This window comes from Aspergillus ruber (genome assembly GCF_000600275.1).
Source record: "Aspergillus ruber CBS 135680 unplaced genomic scaffold scaffold00006, whole genome shotgun sequence".
NCBI classification, from domain to species: Eukaryota; Fungi; Ascomycota; class Eurotiomycetes; order Eurotiales; family Aspergillaceae; genus Aspergillus; species Aspergillus ruber.
Genome location: NW_024467302.1, coordinates 907,617 through 934,607, shown reverse-complemented (window position 1 = coordinate 934,607; position 26,991 = coordinate 907,617). Strand labels below are relative to the sequence as shown.

The 26,991-nt window shown below is 48.5% G+C and overlaps 13 protein-coding genes across 13 annotated transcripts; 7 read left to right on the top strand and 6 right to left on the bottom strand.

Moving 5' to 3' along the window:
- Positions 1 to 216: 216 nt before the first annotated feature.
- Positions 217 to 1,535, bottom strand: EURHEDRAFT_451015 (putative DnaJ domain protein; the record flags this gene model as incomplete). Its single annotated transcript, XM_040783913.1, has 2 exons — positions 217 to 1,312; positions 1,369 to 1,535. The coding sequence occupies 2 exons, from the start codon at positions 1,533 to 1,535 to the stop codon at positions 217 to 219; spliced, it is 1,263 nt and encodes a 420-aa protein (XP_040641071.1).
- Positions 1,536 to 1,957: 422 nt separating this feature from the next.
- Positions 1,958 to 4,474, bottom strand: EURHEDRAFT_410447 (uncharacterized protein). Its single transcript, XM_040781356.1, has 2 exons — positions 3,890 to 4,474; positions 1,958 to 3,836 (listed from the first exon to the last, which is right to left on the bottom strand). Exons 1-2 carry the CDS (start codon positions 4,284 to 4,286, stop codon positions 2,023 to 2,025), a joined length of 2,211 nt encoding a protein of 736 aa, XP_040641070.1. The 5' UTR covers positions 4,287 to 4,474; the 3' UTR covers positions 1,958 to 2,022.
- A 1,234-nt stretch (positions 4,475 to 5,708) lies between these two features.
- Positions 5,709 to 8,574, top strand: EURHEDRAFT_410446 (NAD-dependent malic enzyme). Its single transcript, XM_040781355.1, has 4 exons — positions 5,709 to 6,389; positions 6,446 to 6,552; positions 6,603 to 7,143; positions 7,211 to 8,574. Exons 1-4 carry the CDS (start codon positions 6,127 to 6,129, stop codon positions 8,265 to 8,267), a joined length of 1,968 nt encoding a protein of 655 aa, XP_040641069.1. The 5' UTR covers positions 5,709 to 6,126; the 3' UTR covers positions 8,268 to 8,574.
- Positions 8,575 to 9,237: 663 nt separating this feature from the next.
- Positions 9,238 to 10,818, top strand: EURHEDRAFT_513933 (NADH:flavin oxidoreductase/NADH oxidase family protein; the record flags this gene model as incomplete). Its single annotated transcript, XM_040786224.1, has 7 exons — positions 9,238 to 9,306; positions 9,359 to 9,464; positions 9,517 to 9,936; positions 9,989 to 10,008; positions 10,057 to 10,293; positions 10,340 to 10,696; positions 10,756 to 10,818. 7 exons carry the CDS (start codon positions 9,238 to 9,240, stop codon positions 10,816 to 10,818), a joined length of 1,272 nt encoding a protein of 423 aa, XP_040641068.1.
- Positions 10,819 to 13,034: 2,216 nt separating this feature from the next.
- On the bottom strand, positions 13,035 to 14,099 carry EURHEDRAFT_332297 (uncharacterized protein). Its single transcript, XM_040778369.1, has 3 exons — positions 14,096 to 14,099; positions 13,709 to 14,015; positions 13,035 to 13,647 (listed from the first exon to the last, which is right to left on the bottom strand). Exons 2-3 carry the CDS (start codon positions 13,896 to 13,898, stop codon positions 13,142 to 13,144), a joined length of 696 nt encoding a protein of 231 aa, XP_040641067.1. The 5' UTR covers positions 13,899 to 14,015; positions 14,096 to 14,099; the 3' UTR covers positions 13,035 to 13,141.
- Positions 14,100 to 14,220: 121 nt separating this feature from the next.
- On the bottom strand, positions 14,221 to 16,586 carry EURHEDRAFT_451741 (putative C6 transcription factor; the record flags this gene model as incomplete). Its single annotated transcript, XM_040783972.1, has 4 exons — positions 14,221 to 15,528; positions 15,579 to 16,275; positions 16,329 to 16,423; positions 16,473 to 16,586. The coding sequence occupies 4 exons, from the start codon at positions 16,584 to 16,586 to the stop codon at positions 14,221 to 14,223; spliced, it is 2,214 nt and encodes a 737-aa protein (XP_040641066.1).
- A 355-nt stretch (positions 16,587 to 16,941) lies between these two features.
- EURHEDRAFT_401114 (putative MFS transporter) lies at positions 16,942 to 18,753 on the bottom strand (the record flags this gene model as incomplete). The annotated part of the gene is made up of 3 exons (XM_040780058.1): positions 16,942 to 17,569; positions 17,622 to 17,877; positions 17,925 to 18,753. The coding sequence occupies 3 exons, from the start codon at positions 18,751 to 18,753 to the stop codon at positions 16,942 to 16,944; spliced, it is 1,713 nt and encodes a 570-aa protein (XP_040641065.1).
- Positions 18,754 to 19,500: 747 nt separating this feature from the next.
- On the top strand, positions 19,501 to 21,073 carry EURHEDRAFT_474895 (uncharacterized protein). The gene is made up of 2 exons (XM_040785392.1): positions 19,501 to 19,756; positions 19,820 to 21,073. The coding sequence occupies exons 1-2, from the start codon at positions 19,720 to 19,722 to the stop codon at positions 20,755 to 20,757; spliced, it is 975 nt and encodes a 324-aa protein (XP_040641064.1). The 5' UTR covers positions 19,501 to 19,719; the 3' UTR covers positions 20,758 to 21,073.
- Positions 20,814 to 21,777, bottom strand: EURHEDRAFT_410440 (putative tubulin-specific chaperone Rbl2). Its single transcript, XM_040781354.1, has 4 exons — positions 21,556 to 21,777; positions 21,240 to 21,419; positions 21,088 to 21,174; positions 20,814 to 21,026 (listed from the first exon to the last, which is right to left on the bottom strand). Exons 2-4 carry the CDS (start codon positions 21,402 to 21,404, stop codon positions 20,925 to 20,927), a joined length of 354 nt encoding a protein of 117 aa, XP_040641063.1. The 5' UTR covers positions 21,405 to 21,419; positions 21,556 to 21,777; the 3' UTR covers positions 20,814 to 20,924.
- Positions 21,778 to 21,804: 27 nt separating this feature from the next.
- Positions 21,805 to 22,544, top strand: EURHEDRAFT_410439 (uncharacterized protein). Its single transcript, XM_040781353.1, has one exon. It carries the CDS (start codon positions 21,884 to 21,886, stop codon positions 22,088 to 22,090), a length of 207 nt encoding a protein of 68 aa, XP_040641062.1. The 5' UTR covers positions 21,805 to 21,883; the 3' UTR covers positions 22,091 to 22,544.
- EURHEDRAFT_331739 (flotillin domain protein) lies at positions 22,106 to 24,216 on the top strand. Its single transcript, XM_040778368.1, has 6 exons — positions 22,106 to 22,428; positions 22,499 to 22,811; positions 22,865 to 22,910; positions 22,965 to 23,482; positions 23,535 to 23,762; positions 23,817 to 24,216. Exons 1-6 carry the CDS (start codon positions 22,324 to 22,326, stop codon positions 23,987 to 23,989), a joined length of 1,383 nt encoding a protein of 460 aa, XP_040641061.1. The 5' UTR covers positions 22,106 to 22,323; the 3' UTR covers positions 23,990 to 24,216.
- Positions 24,217 to 24,442: 226 nt separating this feature from the next.
- Positions 24,443 to 24,799, top strand: EURHEDRAFT_375951 (uncharacterized protein; the record flags this gene model as incomplete). Its single annotated transcript, XM_040778797.1, has 1 exon — positions 24,443 to 24,799. The coding sequence occupies one exon, from the start codon at positions 24,443 to 24,445 to the stop codon at positions 24,797 to 24,799; it is 357 nt and encodes a 118-aa protein (XP_040641060.1).
- Positions 24,800 to 25,340: 541 nt separating this feature from the next.
- Positions 25,341 to 26,648, top strand: EURHEDRAFT_451250 (putative RNA polymerase II transcription factor SIII subunit A; the record flags this gene model as incomplete). The annotated part of the gene is made up of 3 exons (XM_040783933.1): positions 25,341 to 25,398; positions 25,459 to 25,535; positions 25,602 to 26,648. The coding sequence occupies 3 exons, from the start codon at positions 25,341 to 25,343 to the stop codon at positions 26,646 to 26,648; spliced, it is 1,182 nt and encodes a 393-aa protein (XP_040641059.1).
- Between the last annotated feature and the right edge of the window lie 343 nt (positions 26,649 to 26,991).

Genomic DNA, 26,991 nt, shown 5'->3' with positions numbered 1-26,991 from the left:
GGGGGGGGGGGGGGGGGGGGGGGAAGGGCAATTGTGAGGGAGGTCACAAAGGTGGAGGATAGAAGAGAAGGAATGGAGCAAAAGAAAAGAAAAGAATGGGTGTTTATAAAGAAAGCCCGTTAATAGAGTCACTCCATCGTCTGATTGTTGTATTTTCCAGTAAATGATGCAAAAGAATACAAACAAGAAGCGAAGAAAGTGAAGCAAACAGCAAAATCATAACTCATCCCGCACTGGTTCTGGAGGAACAGGTCGACCATTGTCCTTAGCCAGATCAACGCCCTTCTTCTGCCTCCATTTCTCCCAGAGCGAATGGAACTCTTTCTCCATCGCGCTGTCCATTTGGTCTGGGAGGACAACATTGTACTCGACGTACAGGTGCCCTGGCTCCTCATCGACGTCGTCGTTGTGGTCGTGCAGATGGCCCTCAGAGTAATAGGGCATTCCTTCACCCTTAACGGTCTCCACGGACAGAGGCTGGATAACCTCACCCCGGCTCCGGCCCAGACGAACAACATGTCCGTCCAGATGAGTGATATTGCGTGACCAGTCACCCATCCACGCCTCGCGCAATGACAACGCCTCTTTCCAGAAAAGATCCTTGCCCTTCCTCCTGAAGAACGTTCCATCCGTGCGCTGCTCATCCGTTGAGCCCAATTCAGCCTCCTTCTCTTCCAAAATAAGTATAAGATCCCCAGCAACCCAGTCTGGACTCTCCTCCGCCTCATTCTCAAACACAATGCGTGTCCCCTTATCCATACCCGGCTCGATAGTCGCAAACGTCTCCACGTCGTTCCGCACCACCCGTTGTCCTTCGCACACGTGGCACGGCTTCTTGATAGACTTCCCTTGCCCCCTGCATTTATCGCATGGCATTTGAACCTGCTGGAACATCCCCGGCGCAAGCATGTGTTTCTGAATCACCATCCCCCGTCCATGGCACTTGTCGCAGGTGATCACCTCACGGTCTGCAGAACCCGTTCCCTCGCACGCTTCGCAAATCTGCTGCTTCTCGATCGAAAAGCGCAGGTTGCGGCCTGTATAAAAGTCGCGCAGGGGAACGCCGATGCGTAACTCCATATCTGGTCCCCGTCGGTGGCCCGCTGCATGACCAAAGTGTCCACTGCCGCCGAAGAATCGAGAGAAGAGGTCGAAGGGATCGTGTGCGGGTCGTCCGGCAGTACCGCCTTGTCGGTGCTCTTCTACACCTTCATGGCCATATTGGTCGTATATCTTTCGTGTGGTAGCGGCTGAGAGGACGTCGTAAGCTTCTGCAATTTCGACGAATTTCTTCTGTGCGGTTTCGTCTCCTCTAAAACGACCCCCTTATTAGCACGAACCGACAACAACAGACACAAAAGGACTTACGGATTCTTATCCGGATGAAACTTCTTGCTTAACGTCCGATAAGCCCTCTTAACATCTTTCTCCGACGCCGTCTTATCCAACCCCAGGATCTTATAGTAATCCTCCGCAGCCAACACCAACGGCAAGAGGACAAAAACAACCAAGAAAACGAACTGGATGAGACGCATTGTGGCGCGTAATTACCGCGAGCTGCTTTTGCAGCTCATACGCTCGCTGAATCTTTCTTGGATTGAAACGTACGCGTTTCGGTGTCGAGGTATCGGGATCGTCTCTTGTATACTTCGTCGTCCGGTTTCCGGTCGGAATTGCGGTTGTGCCTTACCACTCTGGGATGATAAGGTTGCTTTGTTTGGGGTCAGGACATTCGGCTGTCACGATATATCTGGAGGTGTATTTCAAAGTCGTGGATATAAGATTGGAGGAATTGGAGTCGGTCGAAACTATAAGATAACAGGCATAACTTTAGCTGAGGTGGCCCTAACTATGCGGACAATGGTTCATCCGATCACGTGCATTCTGTACCAATATTGACAGGGAAAGAGGAAAAAAGAAGGGAGACAAAGAAAGGATAAAAATTTCTTTTATAAATCGATAGAAAACGCATTAAATATTCATACACACTAAATCCGTCGCGTCATAAACATAACTAAAGAATTACAGTGGACTGCCTCTCGCGTCAAAAATATCATTCCGCCAGGTTTTCCCCAATCCATGAGTCTCATCTCCCTCTTCAATAAGCTCCTGCGCATGTCTGTTTTCATCCTGCCATTTCTTGATGATGCTACCAGGTGTGTAGACATCTCGGAAAATTCCATTTCCAACGACATCCACTCCAATACCCGCTTCCACGTCGCCATCCGATGGGGGCTTCATTCGTGTAAGCACGGCCCGAATAAAGCTTGCCAGATCTTTCGGGTTAGCAATACGGGCAGCTCGCAAGCGTTCACGCGCAAAGATGAGCTCCCGGTTCAGGACATTTGCGGCGGTGACAATCTGCTCCGCAATTTTCTTCTCCAGAACCCGGCGCACCAAGTGTTTGAGGAACGGCTTGGTCAGCCACAAGAGGAACCTCCATTTGCTGCGGTGAATTTTGTAGTCTAGCTTGTGGATAACGACACGGACGCCGCGGAGAGTGAAGATGTGCTCCAAGCGGTCTCGTCCGACTTCCACATCCAAGGAGATGTCGAGTCCGCGTCTGTCGAGGTAGAAGCTGGCGACACCTTCATCTTTGAGACGGAATAGGCCTGCGTGGGTGCGGAGCCAGTAGCCAAACTCTGAAGAGCTGATATTAAGGCCTAGGACCGTCGCGGTGAACGTAGTCTTAAGGTCCGTAGCCGTGCGCTTGGCGTGCTTCTTGACAATATCGATATCGTTGCGAGTTGTGATATGTGCACGATATGGAAGGAAAGACGAGTAATTGACTGTCCGCCCAGGTTCCAAGATCAGATTTTCCACAAGGAGGTCTAATTCAGGCGCGGCCATCTCCAAGCGCAGAATGGGAATGTACTGGACATATCGTAGCAAGATTGGGAAGAACACTTGGGCAATGTCCGTCGGCAGCTCGTTCTTTTTGTCGCTTAACCCACCAACGGCATCTTTGTAGATTTTCGTAGTCGTTTCGCTCAATTTGGATACCATAGGATCTTCAGATACAGACTGGATCGTTCGGTCGACTTGGATTAGGAACGCGACCATATCTTCGCCCAGATTGGTATTCGAAGTGATGTCCTTGGCCTTCTTCTTCAGTTTATCCGTCTTCTCGTTAACAGTGTCGAAGAAGTCAGGATCAGTGAGCATTTCCTGCAGTGTGTGACCAAAGTTTGTCACCAAATTCTCAAACTCTGGATCTTTGTTGGCATGCTTCACAACTGCATGGAACTTTTGCTCCAGAAGTTTCCATTCTTCCAGATGGCCAATGGACTGTGCCAGGGCCCAGAATTGCTGCATCCCCTGCTTCAGGTCTGCATTTGCACCAACATCTTCCTCTGCTGCTGTTGAGGCCTCCTCCGCTGCGGTAGCATAAGACTTGGCATACCGTTGCACCAATTGAGTCAATTGAGAAATCGAATCCGAATAGTCTGACTGCTGACGAAGATCTGAAACAGCTTGTTTCAACCGGTAGATTAGAGTCTCTTTCGTCTGTGGCGTCAAATGCTCCTTCGACTTGTCAACCGCCTGTTTACCAGTACGATTCATTCCCTCGCCAGCGATATCTGCCACTTCGGATGCTTCTTGACGAAGGTCCTCCGAAGAGGGTTTGTGACCCTCGTCCTTACCCGCACCCTTGACAGCATTGGCTCTCGCCTCTGATGGCTTCAACTCCTCTCCAACCTGGCGGGACGTTTCGGAAACGGACAGTGCTGTATCGGAGAAAATCTGGCGACCGACGGTGGTGACATCTTGGAGGAAGAGACGGAAGTCGGCATTCACTAAAAAGAGGCCTCCTACGGTGCGGAGACTCTCGTATGCTGAAACGGTCAGTTGTCTAGTAGCAAAAGAATTCAAACATAAGAGGCTGTACCAGCACTAGGATCGGCTCGAGCTCTGGCACTGGACGCCCTCTCAGAGATGCGATCGACATCAATTGAGGCCCTAGAACGCGACATATGCCAGAGAAACTCCTGCAATTGATCATCGCTGTTCTTCTCACGTAAGAAATCGATCAACACCTGAATCCAAAGACGGGAATCCCGGATTAGCTGACGACAGACGGGTCCGATATCCCCGTGTCTTGAGTTGAGCAGATCAGACGCTAGCAGTCGACGAAGATTCACGATGATTTGATCGTTGGATGGCATGTACCCTTGAGAAAGGGCGCGGACCATCTGATAGGTACGCAGCTTGTTCTGCAGTTTGCGATGTTGCGAGGCATTTTCGTCGTAGCGAGGGAGGAGGGGTTCTGTTTCTCCTTGCGGCATGGTCCAATTCCTTCCAATGAGGAAGCTTATGGTTCAGGGAAAGAAAGGAACTATCCGGTCGCATCTAATCTGACAGAGGTGAGGTAGAGAGTAGACATGATGGTGATGAGGGGAGTTGTCATCCCAACCTGTTTTGACGCTGTACGGCATGATGACGACAACCAATCACATGATGCAGTATCCTGCAGGAATGCAAAAAGTGAATATCAAAATGCAGGGGATTGGATTCTTATATGGCCACATATTATTATCATTATTATCATTATTACTGCACCACTAATGGATTTATGTAAAAACGTAAAATGCTGGGCAGATCCACCGACAAGCTTTCGATCGATGCACGTGAATCCGGGGAGAGCTGTCATGCAACCCTAGCCATGAGTGTTATTATGGAGCATCTACCCAGGAGAATACTCGGCAGTCCGATGATCTTTCTCTTACATACAGCCTTTCTTTGCACTTACTCTCGTATTCTCCGGCGACGGAGCCACCCACTCAATTCTGAATAATCCTATCAAAGCCCGTGATTAATGTTGCTCACGGTTTATCCGGAATTCTCCGACAAAAGCGTTTCGATGGAGCTGGGGCGGTCCGCTTTCCAGATGAGGCATAGAACCGCCGTCCTGGATTCAACACAGTATATACAGTACTACTATAGAGTACATACTCTGTAGATGATAGGTCAGGCTGTACGTAATTAGCGGTTGCATTCTGCTCCGTACAATGCACGGAGTACAAGTACACGTAAACAGTATAGTGAATACTCGGTAGATTCGAGACTGATTTCGATATCTGACATATTTTTTCTGGTTCTGGTCGGATTGATCGGCCGAATTGGAGAGGGCCCCATGATTGTTGGAGAAAAATCACTCAATCCTACAGATATGTTCTATTATGTACGGAATCTCCAGGTGCAGTATCACAATGCCCTTGCAGCTGAGCTCTTTTAATCGCGCAAGTCAATCAAGAATGTGTTTTCGTATTCCTCTGTATACGCTGCAGATTTTGTCCTGTAGAACACTCACCAAATATACAGAGTACTTGAACAGAGACGGTTCGGGCATCGTCCGGGTCGGGTTCTGTGGGGAATTTTATACACGGTAAACTTGCCGGGTCCAGAAGAATTCTAGTTTGATATCAGACAAAGCCCGGAAAGGAAATCGCTCGTTTCTCGTGCGAATGATTGCTAATCGTCCCTGCAGGGGTTTTTTTTTTTTTTTTTTTTTTTTTTGGCTCGATTCTCCACAGGCCAGACTTCGGGATGCCAGTCGGATCGGGCTATGAGTCGGCATCTGTACTTGTGTATAGTACAGCCCATAGCTGTTCAAAAGTACTGTACTGTAGTCGCATCTGATTTAAACATGATTATATATAACTCCCCCTGTGTTCTGTACCTGTAACATGGCGTTATTCAAGGGATCCCAATCTCGTCCGAATTCCTGTACCTGTGATTGTAGTAGTAGTAGTAAAACTCTCACTGATGTACTCTGTATCCTCGTTCGGAATTGCCTCCGCCGCTCCACTACCATAGTTCCTATTACTCTTGCTTTCTCTTTTCTCTTATATCTGACACTTTTTGTACAGCCATGACTGGTCAGATGCCATTCTAACTATCCTGTCGCGCCAAAATGGGGTGGATAATGCGCTCCGATGGGCCATGTTTCTGCCCCGACTCTTCCCGACCTGACTCAACTGGCCATGGCTGAATCCTTTTTTGTCTCCTTCTGTGCCGTCGCAACGGTTGTTTTGGTGCACCCTCACGTCCTTTTTTCCCTTTTTAATTCTCTTTTTGCCTCTGACTAAAAGAGGCAATCCATGCTTGGTCGTTTGACTTTTCGGAATGTGGTGGATTCGTCGTCCTCAGGGGCCTCTCAGCCAGAATCGCATACTACTTAATACCAGACTTCCCAGGTCATCTCGTTCTTCTCTTTTTTCTTCTCATATCGCATTGTCTTCTTTGAACCTCTCCACTCCTCAAGCAACTGGCATTCGTTGCAAGGGTACTTTGACTACATCCAATTCCATTATGGCTCGTTTTCCTCCGTCTGCGCAACAAAGTCGGCCGGTCCACGCCACTTCCCACATGGGTCACCAGGCTCCTGCGTAAGCAATCGCTTTGGTATACACAATATAGGACCATTGCTAAAGCTCATTAATAGTGAGGGAAGCTATGACACTGCCAATCCCTCGTACATTCGCAAATACCTCCGTACTTACGGACTCACTCCTCCGCGCGCAGAATCATACGAGACCCAGAAGACACGATGTATGCACACTATACAATGTGGAGTGAAAGAATGGAGCTGACAGCAGCAGGCCTGGCTCAATTGGCTCTGAAGACCACTCCCATCGACAAGTTTCTCTACCTGAGCACTCTTCGCAAGAACAACGTTCACCTCTTCTACCGTCTCGTCTCAGATCATCTTAGAGAATTGACTCCTCTCATCTACACTCCTGTGGTTGGTGAGGCTTGTCAACGATGGTCCGAGATCTACCAGCAGCCTGAAGGTATGTACCTGAGCTGGGAAGACCGCGGTAACCTCGCGGCCGTCATTGCCAATTGGCCTGAGTCCAACGTGGAGATCACTTGTATTACCGATGGTTCTCGTATTCTGGGCCTCGGTGATCTTGGTATCAACGGTATGGGTATCCCGATTGGAAAGTTGGCCCTCTACACTGCCTGTGCTGGTATCCGTCCCGAGGCTACTCTGCCCTTGACCCTGGATCTTGGCACCAGCAACAAGACTCTCCGGGAAGACCCGTTGTACATGGGTAGCCGCCACGACAAGATTACCGCGGAAGAGGAACGGGAATTCATGGATGAGCTGATGGCCGCTTTGACCGAGCGTTGGCCGGGGTGAGTGACTCATTGTCGATCATTCGGAGAAACGGGGAGCTAATCGGGGCCGATCGGCCGAAAATAGTATTGTGATCCAGTTCGAAGACTTCAAGAACCCGTTCCCCGCTCTGGAGCGTTACCGTGACACTTATACGTGCTTCAACGATGATATTCAGGGCACTGGTGCCGTCATCCTCGGTGGTGTCATCAACGCAGTCAAGCGCTCTGGCCTTCCCTGCAAGGACCAGCGTGCCGTCTTCTTCGGTGCGGGCAGTGCTGGTGTTGGTGTTGCTAAGCAGATCGTCGACTTCTTCGTGCGTGAGGGCATGACTGAGGATGAGGCTCGCGCGTGCTTCTACTTGGTCGACACCAAGGGTCTGGTCACCACCGACCGGGGTGACAAGCTAGCCGACCACAAGGTCTACTTTGCCCGCACAGACAACCAAGGCGAGCAACATAAAACTCTCGAGGAGGTGGTTGAGCACGTCAAGCCTACCATCCTCATGGGTCTGTCAACCATTGGCGGTGTTTTCACTCCCGAGATTCTCCGCAAGATGGCCGAGTGGAACACCGCCCCCATCATCTTCCCTCTTTCTAACCCCTCTTCCAAGTCCGAGTGCGACTTTGAAAGCGCCATCACCAATACTGACGGTCGCGCCCTCTTCGCCTCTGGTTCCCCCTTCCAACCTACCTCCTTCACCAACTCTGCCGGCGAGACCCGCACTCACTACCCCGGTCAGGGTAACAACATGTATGTCTTCCCCGGAATTGGCATGGGAACCATCCTTTCCAAGGCCGTCAAGGTCACCGACAGCATGATCTACGCTTCTGGCGAGGCCCTCTCGCAGGCCCTGACTGCTGAGGAGATTGACCGTGGTCTCCTGTACCCCGACATCACCCGCATCCGCGAGGTCAGTGTTGTGGTTGCCCGTAAGGTCATCCGTGCTGCCCAGGAAGCCAAGGTTGACCGCGAGACCAACCTGCGCACCATGAACGATGAGAGCCTGGACGCCTGGATCAAGGCCCGCATGTATAACCCTCACACCGAGGTCCGCGCTCTCGAGAAGGAGGTTGGCGCTCTGCTGTCAAGTCTGGGCTCGTTCCCGGCTCTGAATGGATACGATGAGAACGCTAAGCTGTAAGCGGCAAACATTTCCCTTTCGTCTCATTTGTCGCGGATCTACAAATCCTGGCAAAGCATCTTGGCACCTCATTTCGGGCTTGGTTTTTCTTTTGGTTTTCTAAATACTGGCTTGTCCAGGCGATTCTGATTTCGAGCGTCCTTCCGGTTTTTTGTTTCCTTCCTTTCGCATCGAGGATGCACTGTGTGTATTCCTCTTATACCCCGTTCTTGGTTTATATAGTGACTCCCGATCTTGACTGGTCTTGGTTGGGAGGTGTGCATTGATTGTCTACGTTGGATAATAAAAATTGTGGTTATTCATGGACAGATTTTCTCTTTGCGTAGTCTTGTTGTAGTCCTGCTTAAGGTTATAGTTAAATCTTTCCCTTGTTTTTTGAGGTAAACGCCATCAGTTATATTCGATTACTTGTATGTGAACATTTGGGACCTCAAAAGTATACCTGCGGAGACGATATACATTGCCCAGCCCATGATTCGTTGTTAAAACCAGTCCAAATGCAAACCGCCTCGGTTCGAAATACCCCTCACGACGATTGTCGCATCCTTCAAACCCATAATAACTCCAGACTTCGCAAGCCTTACCAGATCACGCCAAAAACGGTCGTCTAGAACCCATCTGACAAAATCACGTGAAACCGGTGAGACTCAAAACTCCGACTCCTTAACGGCGACGATCCACCCACCCATAGCTTAATCCTCTGGCTGGGGACACGATTCGTCTAAAGCCAGATCCAAGCTTGGACCATTCTGCTTGGTTCTGGAAAGAAGCTTAGCGCCGGGGAAATGGGGACATGAATCTCTCCGCCAGCAGTGACAGCCTCGGTATTTAACCTGCAGATTGGCTAGTCAATTAGTCAGTGAGTTTATTTGACGGTCGTCGCGTTTGGAGTTTTATAGATTGTTGTCCCTGGTTTGCTTTTCTCTTTCTTTTTATTGTTGATGGATACGGGTTGTTACACTGAGTCAATATGGTCTCCCCCTTGAGTGATGCGATTAAACTTCCCTGCGGGTTAGTCTTGCCTAACCGGCTTGCTAAGGTATGCGACCATTCTCCTGAGGGACTTGTTGATAAGATGATTAACAAGACAGGCTGCAATGGCGGAAATGCTGGCCGACTGGGACCATAACCCAACTCCAGATCTTATCGAAGTCTACAATCAATGGGGCCAAGGCGGATGGGGCGCCATCCTCACCGGTCAGCCGCCCTCACCTTCACCTTCTACCCTGACAAGCACTAAATAACGCAGGAAACGTCCAAGTCGACATAAACCATCTAGGAAGTCCCTTCGACACCGCCCCACCATCCACCTACACCACCGCAGACCAAAGCCCCACCCTCGTGCAATCCTGGGCCAAATACGCAGAAGCATGCCAACAACACGGCACCCCAGCCATCGTCCAGCTCTGCCACCCAGGTCGCCAGTCGTTCCGTGGAGCTGGGAAACGGGGCCTTTTTGCATCGACTGTTGCGCCTAGTGCGGTTCCGTTGAGGATTGGGGAGGGTTGGGTTGAGTGTGTGCTGAGTAAGGTTGCTTTTCCGGCGCCAAGGGAGATGAGCAGGGGGGAGGTTGAAGGTGTTGTCGGGCAGTTTGTGGATGCAGCGAGGTTGATGGCTGATGCTGGGTTTTCGGGGGTGGAGTTGCATGGGGCACATGGGTATTTGATTGGTATGTTTTTGGTTTCTGGGTTGGGTGTTGGTGTTTATGCTAACGGTTATAGATCAATTCTTGAATCCGAAGGTACGATATTTACCTACACTGGAAGCTAGTTGATACTGACAAAAACAGACAAATCTTCGCACGGATGAATACGGAGGTTCTGTTGAGAAGAGAACCAAATTCGTTCTGGACATCATATCTGAAACCCGAAAAGTTGTCCCTGCAAAATTCGCCATCGGCGTCAAACTTAACTCAGCAGACCACAGTTCCGTCAACTTTGAAGACACAATGACTCAAATCAGGCTCTTGAATGAAGCCGGAATCGACTTCCTCGAAGTTAGCGGTGGAAGCTACTCAGACCCAAAGGTAACCCCATCCACCTGTATTCTACATAGAGTCCTAACCTGTACAGATGATGGGACCCACTACCACCCAACAACCTGAACAATCCCAACAGCCCACCCGCACCGCCGCCCGCGAAGCCTTCTTCCTCTCCTTCGCAACTGAAACCCGCACCCGCTTCCCAAACCTCATCCTAATGCTAACAGGCGGTTTCCGCACGCGCGCTGGCGCTGAAGACGCCATTAAACAGAATGCCTGTGATGTTATTGGTATTGGTAGACCGGCTGCTATCAATCCGAAGTTCCCGCAGTTTTTGTTGGATGAAAGTCTTCCGGATGGGGAGGCAGGATTGCCATTGAAGAAGGTGGGATTGCCGTGGTATGTGAGGCTGCTGCCGATTAAGGCTGTTGGGGCGGGGGCTGAGAGCGTGAGTTTTTCTTTCCTTCCTCTTTTAACGTATCGGGATTGTTGCTGATGGTTTGTTAGATGTACTATGGTAACCAGATTAAACGAATAGGCAAGGGCCTTACTACGTCTGCTCCTGCTTAGGTCTCTGGGGAGACTATCAATATCATCCGAGTGCGTCAGGAATGGACTATAAGAACTAAAACATGTACCTTTTACAGACAATAATATATTTTTATGTTAACCTAAAGTTACTGAAGACATGCAACAGATACTGATGCATAACCCTCAGAACTAATATGTTGCGCCTCTCTGGTTCCAATATACTATATCCCGACCACTATCTTCAAACCGGGCCGCTGCACAGGAAACTGAACTCCATTCGAAAATATCGGCATCTTTCCCCACCCGTTGCCTCCGTCTTTGAAGTCCGTTGAAGCCTGGTTACAATGAGCGAGGACGGCTTGGCTCGTCGCAATGCCCTATCTGCCACATGCCTATACAGGCATAAACTAAGCGCAAGATATTGGCTTGACGACGCTAGCAGGACTGAACCATCGCTGGTCAAGCATTGTGCCACGCTAACGGTGACTTGCTTTGGGCTTAGTGAATCCATGGCATGTCTGTATGGGCTTGTTTCCGAAGAAGAATGGGAAAGGATATGTACTACAAAGCGCAAATAAAAAAAAGTGCAATAATAATGGGACCAATGTCAATTGAAAAAGTAAACAGGAGCATCAGTTAGCCACTCGCTCGCTTCTGGTGTCTTGGTGCACTGCAATGCATCACCGATAAACCGAACGAGCGATACTCAGTTTGTGTATCCCGGCGCCGGGACGCGGCCTGTCGGGAGCATGATGGCATTGTTGCATTGTCATCGACTTTTCGGATATGAATCATTATTTGGATTGATACGATTGACAACGTTCTTTTTGGTTGAGCATTCTTCGGGACGTCCGTTTGTGATTCTTGACCCGAGCAGCGACCCATCGCTTGGATGAAGTATGATGAGGTCGAGCCCTATTGTTCTGCCAAATTGGAGGGTGACAGATACGCCAGATTCTCCGCAGTCATCATTATGGCTAGCCCACAGCCGCTGCATATTTTTACTTAAACCTGCCGGTCTAGGTGTAGCTATACGATATTCTGCCCACTTTTTAACGTGCATTTACAGCTTATCAGTCTTCTCTACAGACATGGCTTTTACATTTTCAAGCCTGATGTCCCTGTAGATCAGGATGAGTACGATCTGAAGATTCTGTTGAAGTATCATCGATGTTTCGGGCTGTTTCCAGTATCATACGAAGACATGACGGACCAGGATCGGTGCTCGTAGACTATGATGTCCGCTCTAGAAAAATGGTCTGGTGCCTTGTTTTTAAATGCCAGAATCATCTCGTGCCTATTTCGACCTTAAGACTCTGGGCTACGAGGGACTGCGGTTGGATTTTTGCTTAGTATAGAGCACTTCTGAACCAAGATCGTCCAACCCCGACAGTTTTGTGGGCTGGGCGTTGGTTGACTGCTTGAGCTGTTGTCTCATTTCGTAAGAGGTTTTCTTTCTTTCTTTCTTTCTTTTTTTTTTTTAAAGATGGCAGTGTGTCCTTTCCTAGTGACAGAGGGTACGTGCATCGATGAGACATCGAAGTAGTAGTACTGGCTGATTCTGCAAGATAGCTCCCATTAGCTTTGTATTACACTTGACTTGGTAAATTCTGCCTATGGCCTGGCGTTCTCGCACTGCAAAATATGACCCCGATCTTTCTGAGCATGCAATAATGCCAGGTAGATTAAATTTCTCAAGATGAAAAAAATTTTTTTTCCCCGGTTAAAAGACATTAATTTGAAGACTTCAATTGATGCGTGTAGAGACTGAAGTGGTTGTGGGGAGAGGATAGAGAAAGGACTATAGCAAGAAGGACAGAGTCAATTGAAAGGAAGGAACAGCACAAAGGCAATGAATATAAGAATCATACTTTTGATCTAGGGTAATGCCACACACCATAGAAATGTACAGACTCAATCAGGTGACCTTTGGTTGGCCGTGCGCCTCCATAAAATGCCAAAACACACGTCTGATCAGCGTCAAGTTTTGCAATACCCGCTGTCGATTCCGCAGTCCATAGGATTTCTTCAACAGCCGTTGTACCCCAAAGTACAAATACTGCCAGTCCATATCTTCGCTAATGAGGTGCTCATATTAAAAAATAGTATTCTTTTCCGGAAACCGACGCTGCCAATGTTCATCCGGTAACTGCCACCGCAAAGCAATGAGCAGGTGGAAGAGGTCTCGCTGATCTTCCAGAGCGTCCACAACCATGAGTTGGAGTTCCCGTGGAAAATATAGTAGTGGCCCAAGTTGGGCCTGCCGGCGGTAGATTGCTTTGGTAATCAGGGTGATCAGGGCATCGAGCTCGGGGATGTCCAGTGGATCGCGATGGATGAGAGACGGATACTCGCAGCCGAGTTAGGACTTATTGATCCATTCCTGTACGCACCTCTGAGGGTCCTTTATGTATTCGTCCACTGAATACTCCTCGAGTACTTTATCACAAAGATACCTCTCAGAGTCACCCCAGGGGACATCTTTGGTGAGTTTCCATACCGTTTGATGGACAGTCATCAGAAAAAGATCAAGGTTATTCTCCAGATCAGTAGCCCCAATCACTCGCCGGGCCAAGTGCCAGCAACGCTCATGAACGAAGTACGCAAGAGGTAAAGAAAGCCTAGCGCCCGGTTCACAAGACAGGGGTGGTGGATAAAACTTCCCAAAGTCCTGTTCCTTTCTAGTTTTCCGTTCCTTCTCTTTCTTCGGCTTAGCGACCTGTCCGATATGGGCTAGATCCTTGTCCAAAGGAGCGGCTAACGGACTTCCATAGTCATCCCAGTGGCCTCTCTGCCCAACTCCAGAAAGATCCACTCGCTGCCTTCTGAAGTTCTCGTTTCGAAGTGCGTTTGGGTTGGACGGAATAACTATTATCGGCCCCTGTGGGTTAAATTCCACGCAAGATAGAAAGATGCTACTGTTGCTCACTGGCTCGAACTAATGTACCCCATATCCACGGCATTCGAAATTGCATATTCTCCAGCTCTGCGGACTTGAGCTTTAGGGAAGGCTTTTTGTCCTTCCAATCTTGCCATTCCTGGAAGATGAATAGCGAGTCATGTTCTATTTCCAATTCAACTGCACATACAACACAGGATATCTCACATCCTTTGTTCATGATGGAGTAGGCTATAGACAATAGATGTTTTGATGGTCTTAGGTGATATGTGTAGATGGTATGAACGACGCGCCAGGCACCAGTGACATATGTTTCCTTGGCATACTTTCTTTCACCCTACAAAAAGAAGAAAAAAGATTAGCAATTAAAGGATTTTTTTTTTTTTTAAAAAAAAAAAAAAGAAATACTGCACTTACTGCCCAGAGATGAGTAATCAGTATAGCAACTATATGGCAATTTAATAATGAATTTGTCCACTTGTAACGGTAATATCGACATATACCCTAAGCCAATGTGCATTACCCTCATCCGTCCCAACCTCTCAAAGGGCATCAAACGGAGCCGGATCCCCATAACTCCACTGCGTCCCAGACAAATTCTCCAGTGTCTCAAAGTTAGGCATCCAGAAAGGACTGTCCGCATTCAAGTCGATCCAAGGGGCAAGATGTAAAGCCATCCGCACTCCGTAGTAGTTACTATCCATCAGTTGTTGAGGCATTCCTCCTAGCGCTGATTCGGGTACCAGTCCAATAGGATTCGCAGTCGGTATATTGCTCGCAGGAAGGCCTTCGTTCTTGGGCATACCAAAGGCAGTAGTACTATCAGGAGCAGCATTTGCGCCCTGATTATGTTGGGCTGTCATCAGCTCAGCCATTCCTGCAGCCTTGGTGTTCTCATTCCCTTCGAGTTTCTCCATCGCAGCGTTGACGAGGAGTTCGAATGCATCGCGGTACTTTTTCACCCATGCTGCTCGTTCGCCCATGACGAATAAGACTGTTGAGCATGCGCGGATATCGTTGCTCAACTTAACAGACCAGACCTCATTTGTGTGCGTCCAGAGAGCATACAAGAGTGTTATACCGGCCATGAAAACAGTCTGGACTGCCAGGAAGGAATGGCCATATTCAAGTGTCTGATGGAGCCTTTTGTGTGTTTGACAGATGTCTCCTGCGGCATTGAGGCAGATATGGTAGTATGGATCTGCAAGCGAGAGAGCTGGTAAGAATGGTTGAATTAGAATCCGTAATGCGCGGTTGTAATGGAGCGTTGTGTAGTCCAAATCCGAGCCACTAAAGTTGCGCAAAAGTGCGGATTCCCTCCATTCCTGTAGCTCGAGGAACAACCGGTCCATTTTTGAGCGTAGAGTGTGTAGCGGCTTATCTGCGCGGTAGATTTTGTGCTGGATTCTGGAATCGATGCGACGAAGTTGAATCAGGTACACTGCAAAGGTCAATGTGGTCGTTCGGTCAGACGGTGGAGGAGCATTCAGTAACGCCGGATCTTGCACGGTATCATCTACATCCAAGGGTAAAGGGAGATCAATATGTCGATCTGCAATGCTAAAGGGACGGCCAAGAGACATAGATATGACTCTCTCCAAGTAGTAGACATTCCAGAAAAGCCTTCGACGCATCTGCGCAGTGAACGGGTCTAGGTTGGCTTCGTTCGCTTTTCGATGAAGCCCCAGATCAATAGCAATGCGCATCGCGAGTCCAATCATGTACCATATGCCTTGGCTCGAAGAGGAACGGAGATGGTATATGACTAGCAGAGTCATGGCTTCGATATTTTCAATTGATCGTGTCTCGCACATGGCTGGAGCTTGTTGTAGAGCAGTCATGTAGTATTTCTGTAGCTGGTCAGAAAGCGGTTGAGGATAATAGATGCATTATTACTCACTTCAGGATTCACGTATATGTACTTCTCGCTCAGCTGAATCATTGTCGCTCCAATAGCATACACCAAGTATAATTTGAAAATACCAAATCTTTCATTTCTGGTGATCTCCTCACTCTTCAGCTTCGCCAAGCGCCAACGGTTTCCATGTAATCGCCATAACTCATCCCTGTCAATAAGGGGGTAGCGTATATGAATCCTGGTCAAATATGCTTGCAAAACTTTGAATCCCATTTCATCATTTGGGGGTTCTGCCCCTTTCAGCAGCTCTTCCGTCCTCCCCTGTCCGAGAGGACCAATAGTGCTCGACGGTTGAGCGGTTGGATCTGACGTCCATTGACTCGAATTTGGTCTATTACCATGACAAGCGAGGGTTTGCTGAACTCGCGAAGGATTAAGGAATTGATTCCACACCGTCGCCTGGACCATCTCTCCAAGATTCGAAGCAAGTGGAAGCCCCGAGCTGGAGCCCACATAGGCCGGAGCCTCCGAATTCAACGCAAGAAACCCAACAAGCTCCCCAACTGCATTATTATCGATGCCAGTGGTTGATGGTCTCTGAGCCGTATTTCGGTTTTCAGAGGACTGGAAAGTAGTCGGGGTGGACTGAGTGACATTGCTACCAGGGCCACTCCTTGCTGGTCTAGCTTCCAGTTCGGACTGAAGATATGCAACACGATCCTCCAGAGAACGGATATATCTGTGATATATTAGCCCGGGATAATATAATTAGAAGTAGAAGAGGTGACTAACCCGTTCTGCTGGCTATTTTCTTGCCGCACGGTATACTTGTCACATGAGGTTCCGGCTTTCTGGCAATTAGAGCAAATCGGATATTCATTATCACACTGTAGTCAATTAACCACTACACTTTATAAGTTTGTCCAATTTACTTACTTTCTGTTTCCTCAGCTTGCACCGCGTGCAAGCCGTCCTACCTCGTTTTCGGGGGTTATAGTCTCTGGACAGCGATAAGGATGGTTCATGTGTTGATATCTCGTGTACATCCATGGCAAAGCATATTTATTACCTGTCATTTGACAATGAGGCGTGATCTGTATGTTGTCCCAACGTTGTCGGAGTTGAGTTGACGGAGGCGCCGAAACGTCGGGATTACCGGAAAGGGAATGCCAAGAAATATCGGCTATAGCTGCTGTGCCCTATTCCTCTTGCGCTCTTTGTGTAGATCTGAGCTAAGCCCAAAGAGAGATATTACAGTATTTGGCGAGCTTAAATCACCGAGAGTCTGACTTTTATTTGCATTAAAAGATTATGATATGTTCTTATGTTGGATACATTGTTGGAAATGCCGTTAATGCAATAATTGATCTACTCTCAAGCAGGAAACAATCCCCAATTCTAAAATTCAACATGGTAGCCGAGCTGGATTCCGCACATCAGCTGGAGGCAATTCCTCAGACTCCTTATTTTCAGAGTTTGGCGCTTCCTCCGTCACTTCGGTGTCGCGCGCCTGCCTTGATTCATCCTGGGTGGCAGACTTCTCTTGATCTTGCTGTTGCTGTTCTTCAATTGCCGCCTCGTGAGGATCCTTTGGTCTCTCCAAACCTCGATCCCGAATGAGCATGCAAGCAATAAAAGCCAATCCGATAAGAGGAACCTGCAAGATAAACACCGCATGAGAAGCCTTTGCATATGCAGTAAGGATGTTCTCCCAATCTGCCGCTGGAATGCTGGACCTTGAAGGTAGACTGTATGTAGAGTGGGCTAAATCTTGGTATCCATCTGGCAGATTGGACTTCAGCGTGGCCTGTAGGAGAGCAGCAGAAACGGCCAATCCGCAAGCACCTCCCAGGCAACGGAAGTAGTTGCGATCTGAGATAACAACGGCACGTTGTGATTTTGTGGCGTGTGCTTGAAAGGCGACCATTGTCGGCTGGAAAGTGAATCCAATCCCGACCCCAGCAATGCCTACGATAACAGCGATGACACCTGGGTTAGTTGTGCGATCGAAAAGCAGCATCAATCCTGCTCCTCTATGAAATTATTAGCACAGTAAAGCAAAAGATGCCTTTCTTAATGACTTACAGCGTCCAGAGACCGAACCCGCACCAAATAACTTCTCCATACCGTTGGAGTCGTGAGATATATTGACCTGATGCGATAGAGGCAATCGATTGGCAGGCGACCATAGGTGCTGTTAGGGCAGCAGAAACAATTGGTGTCCATCCTCGCGCGTTCTGATAGTAGAGTGGCAGATAGTAGAGATAGGCTTGGTAAACGGCTCCCAATAGAAAGCTTTGTAGGAAAAGTGCGCAGATGACCTTGTTCTTGAAGAACACAACTATTAACAGTTAGTACGGACTTATATCAAGACTTCAAGGGACGTACTAGGAAGCATAGGTAGCATGGCTACTTTCCATTCAATGAGGATGAATGCAATAAAGGAGCAACCCCCAATCGTCAACATACTGATGACCATGGGAGAGTTCCAGTTGAAGTAAGAACCACCTCCAGAGATGGGAAGCAGTATAAAGATAACCGCAATAGAAGATGCAAGGATGCCATAGAAATCAATTCTGCCCAAGCTCTTCTTGAAGCCATCCTTCCGGGCATTATTTGGGATGAGAATATATCCAACAACAATCGAGAGTGCAGACAATGGAGAGATAAGCCAGAAGAATCCGCGCCATGTTGATCTCATGATGAATGCTGCCGCTATGAAAGGGCCTATCACATTCCCAAGGCCGAGGGCACCGCCTAGAATGCCCTGATACTTGCCACGCTCTTGGAGAGTCACGACGTCCGATACGATAATCATAGTCAGAGACGTAACGCCACCGCCGGCAATTCCAGCTACTCCACGGAAGACATAGAACATGGCAGCATTTTGCGAAAGACCACACAGCAAGTCCGCAATGCAGAGTAGAGCCAACGCAGATAGATATACAATTTTGCGGCCAAAGATGTCTGAGAGGCGGCCATAGAGTACCGTGAACATTGTGTTAGCAATTAGGGACGATGTGCCGGCCCAGGATATAGAATTCTGTGCATTGAGATCGTTGGCAACAGTCGGGAGGGTGACACTAATTCCATTCTGGTCCACGAAAGTGACGAGTAGCGAGATTGCGAGACCAGAAAAGACGATAATTAACTTGCGAAATGGCAATATATCTGTCTGGTCATGGAGAGACCGCTCTGCGGCTTGTTGCCGGTTCATATTGCTCCAAAGTTCAAACCACGATGCCAGGAACGTCTATTATGTCGCGTGATTGACCATAGCAACTGGCGAGATCTCCGGGCGTGTTTCTCAAGCGCAAATATCGATGTTTAAACCTTGCACAACGCATTCGACAATAGCCGTTCATTCAACACAAACAGCAGCAAGAACCATGGTCATATTTCGAGTCTCAAAATGGAAAACTTTTCACGACAGCAACTCGCTGATCTTTGCGTCAGTGATATTTGTCTTTGACCGAAGCCATACTCCGTATTATGCGCTAACCAACGACGGTCCGTCCGTTATCATGCGTCGGAGACTCTCCCGACGGGCTCGGAGAGTTTGTCTTTTTACGAAGCAGCATCTGCCGCGCCATCACTGTTGGAGGAAGTTCGGATCAGCTATATTAGGATTCTATGGGTCAGCAGTCAAGCTCCTCATCGGACGTCCGAAGCCGTAGCGGTGCAGTTGCCGAATTCCGCAGTGCGGGACTGTTTGATTCACTAATGGCGATACCACGGTTGGCTTTCACTCTGGTTAGTCATGGAAGTCGTTTTTTGATTCATTTATTACTTTCAAGCGCTGGACTTCAACAAAACAAGTAGAAATGAGCACCGAAGATGTGGGAAAAGCCTTATCCGCATCTCCGCTGCAAGATTAATCCCGAACTGGTAACGTCATGTGACCATGGTGTTCTCAGGTTAAGGTTGTATTTGTACGTAGGGATCAATGCTGAAGTATTCATCTTTGTGATGTGATAATATCCAAGATTCAATATCAATGTAGTAGGTCTTTTCCTAGCATATTGTTGCGCTCTGTGGTTCGGTAATGTACCGTGAGTGAACGCCCAGACCGCTCGCCGCTTTTGCTCCGGACGATCAGGTCGGCCACTTCGCAGCCCTGCACAAGCGGTTAGAAGTCCGCCATCAAGAGCCGGTATTGTCTTTTGAACTTTGGGGTCACAATATGGCATCATATGGGTATTTGGAGCAATCCGAAGAGGGTGAGCAAACTGTTCGAAAGTCATTTTTGTCTTGAATCAGCATGCTAACTTCGCTGGCCACAGATGCTCTTCACAAGTCGCGCCTCCTCAACGTCGAAGAAAAGCCATTCAAGCGGATATCGAGACGCCTATTGGACCCTAACTCGTTAGTAGTCACCAACGCTACGCTCCCACCTACACCTCCGCCGGACGACGCAGACGAAGGGGCGACAACCGCCGCCGAAGCCGAAAAACAAAAACGACTCGAAGGATGGCGCCATTTTCGCGAGGACGTGACGTTGGACTTTGCTGCATTTGAAGGAAGCATCGCGCGCATCCAGTTCTTGCTTACGAGCAATGAGAAGGAACGCGAGCGGTATGCGGCTGAGAAACTTCGGATCCTTTCTACTATGGAGGCTGTGCGAGATAACACGGGGGAGTTACGAGGGCAATTGGAGGAGGCGCAACGACTTCTGGCTTTGCGGAAGAGCTACGATGATCTAGCGGAGAAAATCACGAGCAACCGACTTCTCAAACCGCGTGGGGACCAGCAAGCGAACCTCCAGAAACTGCAGGCGGAGATCCTCGACCTGGAGAAGGAGAGCACGGAATATGCCGCGACGTGGTCAGACCGACGCGAACAATTCGGACGTATCGTTGAGGAAGGAATGCAACTCCGGCGCCTCATTCGCGATGAGAAGGAAGAGGTTGAGCGGAGGGAAGGCATGCAAGAAGGTGGTGAAGGAGACGAGGGTGATGCTCCAAAGGGGAAATCCGAAGCAAACACGCCACGCCCCGAGCATGACAGCCCTTCCTCTTCGCAAATGCCAGATGACACTACTCGGCAGTCTTTACAGGCGGATAAGTCTGGCGCAACAAGAGCCGTCTCCCCATTACGACAAGTGACTACGGCTGAGGACAAGCAGGAAAAGTCTGTTGCCGATCAGGAAGATACGAACATGGTAGATGAGGGTGAGGTGGAGGAAGGAGAAGAAGTGCCCGACAAAATGGATACCACATAAATAAGGGTATTCTGCTTTTGTTCATCACATCGCAAGGAACGGAGTTTGTTGGGTCTGGTGGCGTTCATTTTCAGTTATGGCGGGACCTTTCTTAGTTTATATTCATCTCTTGGTGCAATTTTGTCTCATAATTGAAATCAAGACTTTTCAATTCGTAGACACACTATCTATGAAATCTCCCGCTCAGCCGTTTTGGCCTTCGCAATGGCTTCTTTAGCAGCCGTGATGTGTTCGACACTGCTCTCAGAGCCCCTCTTACCCTCCTCAATCTGGCGTCGGGTATCAATATCCACAGCTCTAGTATAATAAAATCCGTTGCAAGGAACTCACCAGTAGACTCTCAAGCATAGCTACTGTGTCCTCAATCTTGGTCTTCAAGCTAGGCAAAACATTCTTGCTTTCCTCGAGTGCACGGCGCTGTTATTCCGGGTGTATTAGCAAGCTTGGACCCATCAATTCTGCAGATTGACATCTTTACATACCTCCTGGTTCAACAAGTATTCTCTGTTCTCATCGCCTTCATCCTGAGCTTCTAGCTTCTTGACCCGCTCCGTCTGTTGCTTGATTTCACTATGATAGGATGCCTCCTCCTTGACCAGGCGCTGGACCGATGATGTGAAGATCTCCAATTGCGAGCGGGGTGCCATGGTGTGCGATTATTTCTATGGGAAACAGAAATTAGTATATGCAATCAGCATCGGCTTCCATGAAGAGTATATATGGGGCACCTCAAGCTCCACTGAGTTATCTGTTCGCCAAACCATAGCAGCTGTCCTATAAAACTGATGCTGTACGTACCTTGTGGGCTATATATTAAGCATTAGATGGCTTTGCCTAACCGACTATCAATGAATGTGATAGCAAAGCGAGGTTCTTGCCATATCACCCCTCCACCGATGACGCTATCCCAAGCAGGCATTTTGCACTGTTTGCTTCGGTGGAGCATAACAGTCACGTGGCTTCCCTCTAGAAATGGAAATCATTCCAAATTACTTCCAGAAGGCATCACGAATATTCCAGCATGTTACTGGTGTCTTAATAGAAAGGCTGCGAGCCTCTCTTCATTTGTCATTTGCTGGAGAACCTTGGCTTTCACCCTTGTATATCGAGTGATCAACACGATGTCATGACCGAGCAACGCCATGTTTACTTACACGAACGCCCTGAACTCTGTTGTATGCACAGCCCGCCCCGTGATACTTATGATGCTTGTGATCCGGACAAGGAAACCACTGCGGATAGGGGTCAAAGCCAGCATCCAACTATGGGCCTTTCATGCGGCTCCAACATAAGCCCTAGCCGTCACAGCCGTACCGTAGATGATGAGGCTTAGAAGGTGACTATCGTGGCTGTCAGATAACAAGAAGGACAACGGGCGCAGCCTTGTCTTGTGCCTGATAAAAAATTGGGATACAAGTACGTCCGAGGACTCCTCTACTTGTCTCTTTCTGTTCATACTCTACAAAATAGCGAATAAGGCTGAAATACTGCTATTATCGAAATTATCTTCTCATTCGATATTGTGAACACCCATTCTTGACTACAAGTATACTATACAGCGGCAAAATGCGTTACGCAATCTCTCGACCAAGCGAATACCTCCTGCTCACAGGAGCAGGAGTCGACGATATCCAGATCAAAAAGAAGGCCTTTGTGATGCCATGGCAGCGAGTGAGTATCTGCTAACGACAAACAATTTCTAGCGGCTCGTACTCCTGAGAAATACTAATAGGTCAAATAGTGTTCAAGAATTTCTGTAGCACCGTTCGACTTCTCGATGAACCTCCAGGCAATGACTAGCGAAAAGCTTCAATTCTCCCTGCCTGCGGTGTTCACCATCGGTCCTGAGACCGGGAAGGACGCACTCGAGAAATATGCTCGTCTCCTTTCTGGAAACTCTGGATCAGAGTTTCAAAAGAATGCTCCTGCTTCCGCTGTGAAGCACCACATCCAAGATATCGTAAAGGGGATTATTGAAGGAGAGACTCGGGTGATTGTCTCTAGCATGTCGATGGAGGAGATCTTCAAAGAACGACAAGTTTTCAAAAATAAGGGTAAGTGCAATAACCTCGGGTATCTTTACTTGTGAGGCTAAGTTTTGAAAAAGTCATTGGGAATGTTCAGAATGAGCTCGAAGAATTTGGGTTAAAGATGTAAGTATTCCCTTACCCTCATTAATACAGCATCTGTATTAATGAGTCATATAGCTATAATGCCAACGTCAAGGAGCTTCAAGATACACCTGGCAGCGAGTATTTTGCCTTCTTGAGTCGCAAAGCTCACGAGGGAGCTCTCAATCAAGCCAGAGTTGATGTCGCTGAGGCCCGGATGCGCGGTGAGATTGGAGAGTCTGAGAAGCAAGGCAAAACAAAGCAGGAAATATCCAAGATTGACGCCGAAACTGCTGTCCTGGAAACCAAGCGAAAGGCCGAAAAGGCCAAGGCAGATGCTGACCTTGTTGACTGTAAAACGGCGCTTAATGCCAGAAATGAAATGAGCAAGATTACTGCAACGCGCCAGAACGAGATGAAAGAAGCAGAGTTGCAAAAGCAGCTCCAGGCTAAAATGGCGGAGACTGAGCTGGAACGACGTAGGGCGAACGAAGTCACCAAGAGCAAAGTTGCGCGCGAGGCTGCGCAGGAAACTGCTAACGCCTCTTACTACACGGAAGAGAAGGCAGCAGATGCACACTTGTACAAGCGAAAGATGGAAGCAGATGCGTTGTGTAAGTTTTCTTTCATCCCATTTGGGGTTGAAGCCAGCTGACCCCATTCTAGACTACCGACAGAGCAAAGAAGCAGACGCTGCTTTCTACAAACAACAGCGTGAGGCTGAAGGTCTGCTAGAACTTTCTAAGGGATATGGTGCTCTTGTGGACGTTCTCGGTGGTCCTCAAGCCTTCCTACAATTCCAGATGATGCAGAATGGTACCTACGAGAAGCTGGCGCACGCAAATGCCCAAGCTATCAATGGCCTTCAGCCGAAAATTACTACGTGGAATACCGGTAAACACTCTAGTTCTCCCTGGCAATAAACATGGTTCTAATATTCAGCATTAGGAAACGGTGACGTTGGCGACTCAGCGGCACCAATTCGGGATATCATGCAGAACCTTCCTCCACTTTTGAGCACGATCCAAGAGCAAACCGGTATCTCTCCACCGACATGGTTGGCTCAGATGCCCAATGGCTATTCTAAGGACCCTAATATTACGAAGGCATCTAGTGGTTGAAGCCTACAGGAACTACGAATAAAGTATGGACCTCTATCTGAGGTCGATGAGCCCTTGTTTGCTGTGATTTAAATATACCCAGTTTTATTTACTCTATTCAATTGGCTAAATTACAATCCCATACTTTCATATTTGACAGCTTCATCAGGTAGATTTTATGTATGAGTATGATATTCCGTCCGTTTTCTCCCGTCGTAGGTTTGTTCTTGCCTTTCTCTCAACCCTTAGATTGATATCTGCCCTATTGAGTGACTTCCCACGCATAGCTTTTAGATATCGGCTATCGTCCCGACCTCCTTGGCTCAGTCAACTACACTTCTCTTTCTTCTCTGTTTCCTATTTGAGAATCTGTTACTGTCTCAATGGGCTTTTCATTGACAAGTCCTCATTATAAGCCCTTCCATTAGTGGGCACCAGAAAACCCCGGTCCTCCAACTATCGAAATTTCCCACGATGAATGACCCCTCAGGCGGTGCTCCTTTCCAAGCGGAGAGCCTCAAGGAAGGTAACCGGTATGTCAAAAGTCTATACCAATGTGCTGCTGATGGCACTCCATCAAAGGGCATGCTTGAGGATCTTCAGAGACCAGCTCGGCCGTTGACGAGTGATGAGGAGGTGCGAGCTCGCCTGTATGAGCGCTATCTTCACGCCGGAGGCCGGGTCTTGAGAGAATTGTTGCCTAAATTACTGCCACGATCTGATCGCTCTGTGTTCACTCATGGTGATATTGCACCTTGGAATGTCATGGTCGATGACCAGAACAAGATCACGGACATCCTTGGTTGGAAATTTTGCAGGTTGGTACCCTGACTATTGGGAGTATGCGCAGATCATAAACGTTCCTTTCTCGGACTGGTCGGAGTGGATGGAACGGACCGCGGCTCACCAATGGGATATCGATGGGATTGATGCTGTCGTGGAGATTGTGTCCTAGACTTGATGCATCTTCCGTGATACTTGTATGCTGTGTGGCGTTCGGATGCTAGAGGCATACAAGGATTGTCCAGAACAGTCTCTGAGTACTCGCTGCCGTCTGTCCGTCATATTTCTTGTCCTCATCGGTCGGTTGAAGGTTTGATTTTCACTTACGGGATACCTGTCGTCTATCGCACTGTACTCCGGCGAACACGCGCAGCGGCCAATGATATCATGTGACAGTGCTCCGCCTTGGATCATCGCCGGCGCATCATTTCATTCAACTCCTCTCCATGTAAATACTCGACTGTTGCTGGTGAATGTCTTCAATGTCTCACTATTTTCTAGATATTAATCCCTCGTCCGGGTATTCACAACATCAAGAATCCTTAATGCCACCAATTTTATATTCATTTAATCCCTCCTATTCACCACAATGCCGGCCCCGTCGCTCCTTCAACTGTCCATGGCGGCTGCCGTCAAAAACATGAAGTGTAGGGAACCCCAGTAATGTTTTCCCGATACAGGTGTCTAACCTTTGCTTGCTTGTATAGACCTCGACGATATTGGCAGCATACCATATTCTCTTGCTCGACCATTCCTTCTGAAGATCGAAAGCCCCGAGAAACTGGTAAGTACCGATCAGTCGCATCTAGTTCCGAAGGGCATAAGCTCACATATTATCCTCTAATTCTAGCGATCGATTGAGTTGCAATCACCGCATATCATGAAAGACAATGAAGAATTGTGGGTCGGTTTCATCAAGCGGGACATCCCCAAGTGGGAAGAATACGATATCCCCGAGAACCCCGAGTCCTGGTACCAAGTCTACTGCGATCTCCGAGAACGAGTGCAAAGGGAAGTGGATAAGGATGCGGAACAATTAAAACAGGCCATGGAGGGCATCAATTCGAGGCGCGCCCAGCACAGTACTAAGCTCGTGACCGACCAGCGCCTTCCCCCGATGAAGCCGACAGAGAGAGCACGATATGCCGCATATGATAGGAAGAAAGGTGGTATTACACCGGTTTTCGCTTCTTCTCCTTCTTCTTCTTCTTCCGGGATCTCGGCGGATCCGATGGGAGGTCCTGCGTGGTCGTTTGAGCGGCCGCAGATTCCACGCTCGTTCTCGGGGGATGGAAAGAAGAAGAGCAGCATCTTCTCTGCGCCGAAACGGAATAAAGCCCTTGCTGTTCCGACTGGTCAACTGCACAACAGGGCGTCGCAAGTCAGAATGGCTCCACGTTCTCTTGTTGAAGCGCATCGACAACCGTCTGAACCACTGCCTGCACGAAAGGCTACTCCAACTGCGAAATCGCATCCAGCTTTGAGAGCACCCGGACGTACCAGGTCGCAGCCTGCGTTCGGATCGAATAATCCTGTTATTATGCCATCTTTGCAGGAAAGAGAGGCGAGATTGCGGGCTTTGACTTCGGGGAAGCCTGTTAGCTCTTCAGCCTCGAGAACACCAGCACAAACATCCACACCAGCAACCGGAGGTTCATCCCCACCATTACCAGCCAAAAGAATGGTCGATGATCTTTTCGAAGCTTCACCAGGGCCCGGGTCTCAAGATGATACGCAAGAACCGAAACGAAAGGCCTTGAAGCCTGCTAGTCTAGAGCCAACATCGGATACGAGTCAGTCCAGGACACCACCAGCACAAGCGCCACGCATCGCAACGATCCGCAAGAGACCTGCTCCGAGCATCTTCATGCCACCAAAGAAAAAGAAGGTGACCTGAAAGAATTACTGCAAATTGAAGAATCGACCATTGCGATGGGATATTTATAATTTCGGATTTTCCGGGGCGCTATAGCGGACTTTTTGTCTATTTTATTCGCACTTTATGTCATTATATTGGACCGGGAAACGGCGTTTATATTTCATTCAAGGAGGTTTGGTATTTAGCACACGGCGAAACTGCATCAACATATATAAGTATTTTCTTTCATCTTCCTTGAGAATATTTGACCTGGATCTTGATCTATACTTGTTTAAAATCGGGTACTAGAACATTTGAACTATTCTTTTGTCAGTAGTAAGTGCTCTTTCCACTCACGCTATATCTCACTGTTCAGCATAGA

What these genes read in the sequence shown, in the direction of transcription:
- EURHEDRAFT_474895 (XM_040785392.1), top strand. Translation starts at nt 19,720, where the DNA reads ATGGCATCATATGGGTATTTGGAGCAATCCGAAGAGG. An exon ending in TTTGGAGCAATCCGAAGAGG is followed by an intron (nt 19,757 to 19,819) that starts GTGAGCAAACTG and finishes CGCTGGCCACAG; the next exon opens with ATGCTCTTCACAAGTCGCGC.
- EURHEDRAFT_410446 (XM_040781355.1), top strand. Translation starts at nt 6,127, where the DNA reads ATGTGGTGGATTCGTCGTCCTCAGGGGCCTCTCAGCCAGAATCGCATA. An exon ending in ATGGGTCACCAGGCTCCTGC is followed by an intron (nt 6,390 to 6,445) that starts GTAAGCAATCGC and finishes GCTCATTAATAG; the next exon opens with TGAGGGAAGCTATGACACTG. An exon ending in CGAGACCCAGAAGACACGAT is followed by an intron (nt 6,553 to 6,602) that starts GTATGCACACTA and finishes TGACAGCAGCAG; the next exon opens with GCCTGGCTCAATTGGCTCTG.
- EURHEDRAFT_332297 (XM_040778369.1), bottom strand. Translation starts at nt 13,898, where the DNA reads ATGAACAAAGGATGTGAGATATCCTGTGTTGTATGTGCAGTTGAATTG. An exon ending in GGGTACATTAGTTCGAGCCA is followed by an intron (nt 13,648 to 13,708) that starts GTGAGCAACAGT and finishes GGCCGATAATAG; the next exon opens with TTATTCCGTCCAACCCAAAC.
- EURHEDRAFT_331739 (XM_040778368.1), top strand. Translation starts at nt 22,324, where the DNA reads ATGCGTTACGCAATCTCTCGACCAAGCGAATACCTCCTGCTCACAGGA. An exon ending in TTGTGATGCCATGGCAGCGA is followed by an intron (nt 22,429 to 22,498) that starts GTGAGTATCTGC and finishes TAGGTCAAATAG; the next exon opens with TGTTCAAGAATTTCTGTAGC. An exon ending in GATGGAAGCAGATGCGTTGT is followed by an intron (nt 23,483 to 23,534) that starts GTAAGTTTTCTT and finishes ACCCCATTCTAG; the next exon opens with ACTACCGACAGAGCAAAGAA.
- EURHEDRAFT_410447 (XM_040781356.1), bottom strand. Translation starts at nt 4,286, where the DNA reads ATGCCGCAAGGAGAAACAGAACCCCTCCTCCCTCGCTACGACGAAAAT. An exon ending in TCGAGCCGATCCTAGTGCTG is followed by an intron (nt 3,837 to 3,889) that starts GTACAGCCTCTT and finishes TGACCGTTTCAG; the next exon opens with CATACGAGAGTCTCCGCACC.
- EURHEDRAFT_410439 (XM_040781353.1), top strand. Translation starts at nt 21,884, where the DNA reads ATGACCGAGCAACGCCATGTTTACTTACACGAACGCCCTGAACTCTGT.
- EURHEDRAFT_410440 (XM_040781354.1), bottom strand. Translation starts at nt 21,404, where the DNA reads ATGGCACCCCGCTCGCAATTGGAGATCTTCACATCATCGGTCCAGCGC. An exon ending in AATACTTGTTGAACCAGGAG is followed by an intron (nt 21,175 to 21,239) that starts GTATGTAAAGAT and finishes CCGGAATAACAG; the next exon opens with CGCCGTGCACTCGAGGAAAG. An exon ending in CTATGCTTGAGAGTCTACTG is followed by an intron (nt 21,027 to 21,087) that starts GTGAGTTCCTTG and finishes ACCCGACGCCAG; the next exon opens with ATTGAGGAGGGTAAGAGGGG.